General features: G+C 41.6%; 2 protein-coding genes across 7 annotated transcripts in view; one reads left to right on the forward strand and one right to left on the reverse strand.

Moving 5' to 3' along the window:
• Positions 1-4,083, forward strand: part of nadkb (NAD kinase b) — an 18,586-nt gene extending 14,503 nt beyond the window's left edge. For all 6 annotated transcript variants that reach the window (XM_058394542.1, XM_058394540.1, XM_058394537.1 and 3 more), the window contains exon 12: positions 3,626-4,083. In XM_058394542.1, coding sequence (XP_058250525.1) covers positions 3,626-3,785 — 160 coding nt within the window. In that variant the 3' untranslated portion in view covers positions 3,786-4,083. The remainder of the gene's footprint in view (positions 1-3,625) is intronic.
• Positions 4,084-4,087: 4 nt separating this feature from the next.
• gng7 (guanine nucleotide binding protein (G protein), gamma 7) overlaps positions 4,088-7,500 on the reverse strand; it is a 12,151-nt gene continuing 8,738 nt past the window's right edge. The window contains exon 4 of the mRNA XM_058394544.1: positions 4,088-7,282. Coding sequence (XP_058250527.1) covers positions 7,157-7,282 — 126 coding nt within the window. The 3' untranslated portion in view covers positions 4,088-7,156. The remainder of the gene's footprint in view (positions 7,283-7,500) is intronic.

The following is a 7,500-nucleotide window of genomic DNA, read 5'->3' on the forward strand; positions in this document are numbered from 1 at the left end:
TGTGTGTGTGTATTATTAATCCCTCCTGTGTGTGTGTGTATTATTAATCCCTCCTGTGTGTGTGTGTATTATTAATCCCTTCTCTGTGTGTGTGTGTATTATTAATCCCTTCTCTGTGTGTGTGTGTATTATTAATCCCTTCTCTGTGTGTGTGTATTATTAATCCCTCCTGTGTGTGTGTATTATTAATCCCTTCTCTGTGTGTGTGTGTGTGTGTGTGTGTATTATTAATCCCTTCTCTGTGTGTGTGTATTATTAGTCCCTTCTGTGTGTGTGTATTATTAATCCCTTCTGTGTGTGTGTGTGTGTGTATATTATTAATCCCTCCTGTGTGTGTGTATTATTAATCCCTTCTCTGTGTGTGTGTGTGTGTGTGTGTGTGTGTATTATTAATCCCTTCTCTGTGTGTGTGTGTGTGTGTGTATTATTAATCCCTTCTGTGTGTGTGTGTGTATTATTAATCCCTTCTCTGTGTGTGTGTGTATTATTAATCCCTTCTCTGTGTGTGTGTATTATTAATCCCTTCTCTGTGTGTGTGTATTATTAATCCCTTCTCTGTGTGTGTGTGTATTATTAATCCCTTCTGTGTGTGTGTGTGTATTATTAATCCCTTCTGTGTGTGTGTGTATTATTAATCCCTTCTCTGTGTGTGTGTATTATTAATCCCTTCTCTGTGTGTGTGTATTATTAATCCCTTCTCTGTGTGTGTGTGTATTATTAATCCCTTCTCTGTGTGTGTGTATTATTAATCCCTTCTCTGTGTGTGTGTATTATTAATCCCTTCTCTGTGTGTGTGTGTATTATTAATCCCTTCTGTGTGTGTGTGTATTATTAATCCCTTCTCTGTGTGTGTGTATTATTAATCCCTTCTCTGTGTGTGTGTGTATTATTAATCCCTTCTCTGTGTGTGTGTATTATTAATCCCTTCTCTGTGTGTGTGTATTATTAATCCCTTCTCTGTGTGTGTGTATTATTAATCCCTTCTGTGTGTGTGTATTATTAATCCCTTCTGTGTGTGTGTGTATTATTAATCCCTTCTGTGTGTGTGTGTATATTATTAATCCCTTCTCTGTGTGTGTGTGTATTATTAATCCCTTCTCTGTGTGTGTGTGTGTGTGTGTGTGTGTATTATTAATCCCTTCTGTGTGTGTGTGTATTATTAATCCCTTCTCTGTGTGTGTGTGTGTGTGTGTGTGTATTATTAATCCCTTCTCTGTGTGTGTGTATTATTAATCCCTTCTGTGTGTGTGTGTGTATTATTAATCCCTTCTCTGTGTGTGTGTATTATTAATCCCTTCTGTGTGTGTGTGTATTATTAATCCCTTCTGTGTGTGTGTGTGTATTATTAATCCCTCCTGTGTGTGTGTGTATTATTAATCCCTCCTGTGTGTGTGTGTATTATTAATCCCTTCTCTGTGTGTGTGTGTGTGTGTGTGTATTATTAATCCCTTCTCTGTGTGTGTGTATTATTAATCCCTTCTCTGTGTGTGTGTATTATTAATCCCTTCTCTGTGTGTGTGTGTATTATTAATCCCTTCTCTGTGTGTGTGTGTATTATTAATCCCTTCTCTGTGTGTGTGTGTATTATTAATCCCTTCTCTGTGTGTGTGTATTATTAATCCCTTCTCTGTGTGTGTGTGTATTATTAATCCCTTCTGTGTGTGTGTGTGTATTATTAATCCCTTCTCTGTGTGTGTGTATTATTAATCCCTTCTCTGTGTGTGTGTGTATTATTAATCCCTTCTCTGTGTGTGTGTATTATTAATCCCTTCTCTGTGTGTGTGTGTATTATTAATCCCTTCTCTGTGTGTGTGTGTGTGTGTATATTATTAATCCCTCCTGTGTGTGTGTTTATTATTAATCCCTTCTGTGTGTGTGTGTATTATTAATCCCTTCTCTGTGTGTGTGTGTATTATTAATCCCTTCTCTGTGTGTGTGTGTATTATTAATCCCTCCTGTGTGTGTGTGTATTATTAATCCCTTCTCTGTGTGTGTGTGTATTATTAATCCCTTCTCTGTGTGTGTGTGTATTATTAATCCCTTCTCTGTGTGTGTGTGTGTGTGTATTATTAATCCCTTCTCTGTGTGTGTGTGTATTATTAATCCCTTCTCTGTGTGTGTGTGTGTGTGTATTATTCATCCCTTCTGTGTGTGTGTGTATTATTAATCCCTTCTGTGTGTGTGTGTATTATTAATCCCTCCTGTGTGTATATTTTTAATCCCTTCTCTGTGTGTGTGTATTATTAATCCCTTCTGTGTGTGTGTGTGTATATTTTTAATCCCTTCTCTGTGTGTGTGTGTGTGTGTGTGTATTATTAATCCCTTCTGTGTGTGTGTGTATTATTAATCCCTTCTGTGTGTGTGTGTGTATTATTAATCCCTTCTCTGTGTGTGTGTATTATTAATCCCTTCTCTGTGTGTGTGTGTGTATTATTAATCCCTTCTGTGTGTGTGTGTATTATTAATCCCTTCTCTGTGTGTGTGTATTATTAATCCCTTCTCTGTGTGTGTGTATTATTAATCCCTTCTCTGTGTGTGTGTGTGTGTGTATTATTAATCCCTTCTCTGTGTGTGTGTGTGTATTATTAATCCCTTCTGTGTGTGTGTGTATTATTAATCCCTTCTCTGTGTGTGTGTATTATTAATCCCTTCTCTGTGTGTGTGTGTATATTTTTAATCCCTTCTCTGTGTGTGTGTGTGTGTGTGTATTATTAATCCCTCCTGTGTGTATATTTTTAATCCCTTCTCTGTGTGTGTGTATTATTAATCCCTTCTGTGTGTGTGTGTATATTTTTAATCCCTTCTCTGTGTGTGTGTGTGTGTGTGTATTATTAATCCCTTCTCTCTGTGTGTTAATCCCTCCTGTGTGTGTGTGTGTATATTATTAATCCCTTCTCTGTGTGTGTGTGTGTGTATTATTAATCCCTCCTGTGTGTGTGTGTGTATATTATTAATCCCTTCTCTGTGTGTGTGTGTGTGTATTATTAATCCCTTCTCTGTGTGTGTGTGTATTATTCATCCCTTCTCCGTGTGTGTGTGTGTGTGTATTATTAATCCCTCCTGTGTGTATATTTTTAATCCCTTCTCTGTGTGTGTGTGTATTATTAATCCCTTCTGTGTGTGTGTGTGTGTATATTTTTAATCCCTTCTCTGTGTGTGTGTGTGTGTGTATTATTAATCCCTTCTGTGTGTGTGTGTATTATTAATCCCTTCTCTGTGTGTGTGTGTATATTTTTAATCCCTTCTCTGTGTGTGTGTGTGTGTGTGTATTATTAATCCCTTCTGTGTGTGTGTGTATATTTTTAATCCCTTCTGTGTGTGTGTGTGTGTGTATATTTTTAATCCCTTCTCTGTGTGTGTGTGTGTGTATTATTAATCCCTTCTGTGTGTGTGTGTGTGTATATTTTTAATCCCTTCTCTGTGTGTGTGTGTGTGTATTATTAATCCCTTCTGTGTGTGTGTGTGTGTATATTTTTAATCCCTTCTCTGTGTGTGTGTGTGTGTGTATTATTAATCCCTTCTCTCTGTGTGTGTTAATCCCTCCTGTGTGTGTGTGTGTATATTATTAATCCCTTCTCTGTGTGTGTGTGTGTGTGTATTATTAATCCCTTCTCTGTGTGTGCAGCATTAAGATCACTACGTCGTGTTACCCAGTTCCGTCTCTGTGCTGTCACGGGCTGGTGTACGACTGGTTCGAGAGTTTAGCTGAGTGTTTACACTGGAACATCCGCAAGAAACAAACACACCTGAGCGACGCCTCCGACTCCACCGACACGGACACCTGACACACACACACACACACAGAGCTGCATGCCCGCCTGTAGTCTGTGTAAATTAGCTGCTGAATCATTATAAAGGGTTCAGTGATGATGACATCATTGTTTATTTACTTCATGTTGGTTAATAATGTGTTGATGTGACATTCCAGTGTGTGGGGTTTCAGTGACACAGCGCCTCCCTGTGGACAAACTCAAATAAACAAAAAAATCCTGACAAAATATTAGGGACGATCTCTGACGTCACACTCGGGCTGTTCTTATAAACGACTGCAGAATAAGAGCAATAAAGTGGCAGAGTCCAGCAGCGCTGAGTGACATTATTCATCTTTATTTACTTCTACTTCTTTAATAGTCTTTTTTTTTTCCTTCTCGATTTCAAACAGCAACTTTTTTTTTTTAATCCACAAAATATTAACAGTGTGCAAGAAAACATGATTTATGGCACATCCGAGAGAAACAGTTACAAAAAATAGAGATATCTTCATAATCGAGGCAGAAAGGATGCACAGAAGAGGGAAGAGAACAGATGAGGGTGGATCTTTCTCACACACACACACACACACACACACACACACACACACACACACACACACACACACAGCCTTGACAGTTATCATCATCATATCTCTGAAAAAGGAACTGTTTGTGAAACTTGGCACTGAATCTCCACTGTCTGGGATTTTTAGAAAAAGTAGCTGCACTCACTCACACACACACACACACTCGCTCACTCACACACACAGAACATGAGAGTTGGCATATATTTAAATATTTAAGACTACTGTTTATTCTCAATACATATTCCTTCAAACTGTTTAATCATAAGGACACACGCTGTGGCACCTGATTGTTTTTTTATCCTTCTTCGCTGTGAACTCCTCCCTCAGGAGATATGATGAAGACGCCCCTTTGCTGGTCTCGTTAATGTTTGCGATGAGGGTGCCATTACTTTTGCACCATACTGATCAGTCAGAGCTGCTTACATTCCTAAACGAGTCTTTTGGGTTTTGTTTTGCGCCCCCCTCACTTTAAAGTACAAAAATACTGGACTGTCAAACAGGAAGTGATGTAACACATTTAAACAATCACATTATTTCATGGCCCCACCCCAGGAAGTGAGATCAGAGGTCAGGTCTCAGAACACTTTCAGGTTCATGCACCCTCCAGGCCTGTGTTAGGAACACAGCAGGTTTCCCTTATACACTCACGTGGTCTGTGTTCAAAACATCGTAATGTATCCTAGCTGGTTATCAGCACACACACACACACACACACACACACACACAAATTCTGTTTGGTCCTGAAAAAAAAAAAAAATCACTGAAAGTTGGCACTTCTATGTTGTTTTTCTTCTCGACGAGCTCGTCACTTCAAACCGCCATATTATTAAACTGGGGTTGGATTACTGTCTCTCTCTCACACACACACACACACACACACACACACACACACACACACACACACACGTACTTCAGTAAACTGTTGTTTCCTTCAGCTGCTGTTCCACTTCAACCCCCCCCCCCCCCCCATCAGTAAATCACTGTAGGAGCAGTAGTTACCCATGATGCATTGCTGTAATCTGACAACTGTGTGCCAAAGTCTACAAGTGAGGGTGGGGTGAGAGAGGAACAGAATTTGGACAGAGCCAGAACACACAATCCCCCCTAAGGGCTGTGTCCCAAACCACCTTCACTGTTCCCAGTTTGCAGACTGTGACTGGTTGTCATGGAAACCCTCACTATGGCTCGTAAACATGTAGCTAGCACCACTGGCTAATGACGGTGTAGTGCGGTGACTATGGGGGGTGGTGGTTTGGGACACAGCCACAGGAGCCGTGTTAGCGCTGTTCACTGTGGGAGTGCAGTGGTTTAGGACATAGCCCACACACACACACACACACACACACACACACACACACACACACACACACACACACACGCGTGCGCGCGTTTTCAACAGGTGTGGAAATCCAGTTACTCTGAGCAATCTAGAACCATCACACTGAGGACTTTAGAACCTTCATATTCTACAACCTGTCCACCAAGGAGTCCAGAACGTTTCAAGCTAGAACCTTCAGAACCCCCAGAATACACAGGCCCATTGGCAGTACTTCTTGCTCTCACACCCACTGCACCAAGGATTCCAGAAACTTCAGGTACCTTCTGCCCCGGAGCTGGAACCTTTTTTCCCGTTTGCACTGAAGGTTCCAGAACCTACTCACTTGTCTAACAACACAACCAGGATTTCTTCACATGAGGCGTCTAGAACCTTCTAAACCTTGCCTTGAGGTTTCGGGAACATGTCCACCTCAGTGTCCAGGAACCTTTGTCACATATACTAGAACCCTGGCACAGAAGAGTCTACATCTTTTGTGGAGCGGATTGTAAAACCGTGCTGAAAACTCTAGAACAGATGTTGCGGAACCCTAGAGATGACAGAATCCCATCCAAAATCCTAGAACCTAAAACTGTCAGAAGGAACACACACACACTGAATAATGAGTGGAACCTGGAACACCGGGTGTGGAAGAGGAAGTGAGGAGGAATAGGACAGGAAATAAAGATCACAGGAAGAGAGAACGCAGGAGAACCGTGCCTCCATTTATCAAACACTGTACAGCAAAAGAAAAGCGCAACACACAGCTAGCGTTAGAGAGTCGCACACACACACACACACGCAACACTGTTCTAAACAAAGTTTCTACACGGGGCTCGTGGGTTCTGCGAGGACTTTTACAATCAGAGTTCCAGCTGGACTTTTACTGGAGTTAGAGAACTGAAGGTGAGGTAGGTTAGAACCGATACCTCTGTACTGCAGAACCCTCACTGGTTCTCCACATGCTGAATTATTACTCAGATGTTCCACAACACTGATGTCTGCGAGGGCGTGTATAAAACTTCACGTAGGTACCTTCTGCTGGAGAAATAAGACAAGTAGAAAAAGAAAGAAAGATGGAACATATTGAGAACCTGTAGGCCGGGCTGTGACCCAAACGGCACCACGCTCCCTACACCCTACTCCCTGGATGCCATTCTGCTGCAGTGCATTGTGGGAGTGAATAAGAGTGCACTATGTAGGGAACAGGATGTGGAGTGGGACGCAGCCGGACTGGTGTTCAGCTGTACAGATCTCTATTTGTCTCTACGTCTTTTCATCCTTTCCTTCACCGTCTCTCATTCATCACACACCCCTCACTCTCAGTGAGGAGAGAGACCGTTTATTCTCTGCTTCACTGTGCGTTATTTTAGGAACAAAACTGAATAAAGCAGGAAGGATGGACAGACATATAAAGAGAATGACATGGATAGATGGGTGGATGGATGAAAGATAGAGAGAGAGAAAGAGGGCAGAGAGAGAGAAGAGGAGAGGGTGAGTGGCTATAGGAGGATGCAGGGTTTTTTATCTTTAAAGGGGTTTTCAGAAGTGGGCACGCCCACCAGGAGGGCGTCGCTGCGTGCGTGCTGCTCACAGTAACTCATCAGATCAGCGGCCGCCTTGGACACCTGGGGGGGGGAGAAATGTTGTAAGCATGACACCTACACCCTCCAGAGTCCTGGACTATTCCTCTGCACTGGGAATGTTTAACCTTCTAGAACCGTTATATCCATTATAAATATACTAGATAATGAACCTTCTAGATAAGGACTTTAGAACCCTCAGAACCTTCTACAGTGTGATTGACCTGCACTGACCTAAAAAACACCTGTGTGTGTGTCTGTGT

Source organism: Hemibagrus wyckioides, linkage group LG07, assembly GCF_019097595.1.
Source record: "Hemibagrus wyckioides isolate EC202008001 linkage group LG07, SWU_Hwy_1.0, whole genome shotgun sequence".
Classification (NCBI taxonomy): domain Eukaryota; kingdom Metazoa; phylum Chordata; class Actinopteri; order Siluriformes; family Bagridae; genus Hemibagrus; species Hemibagrus wyckioides.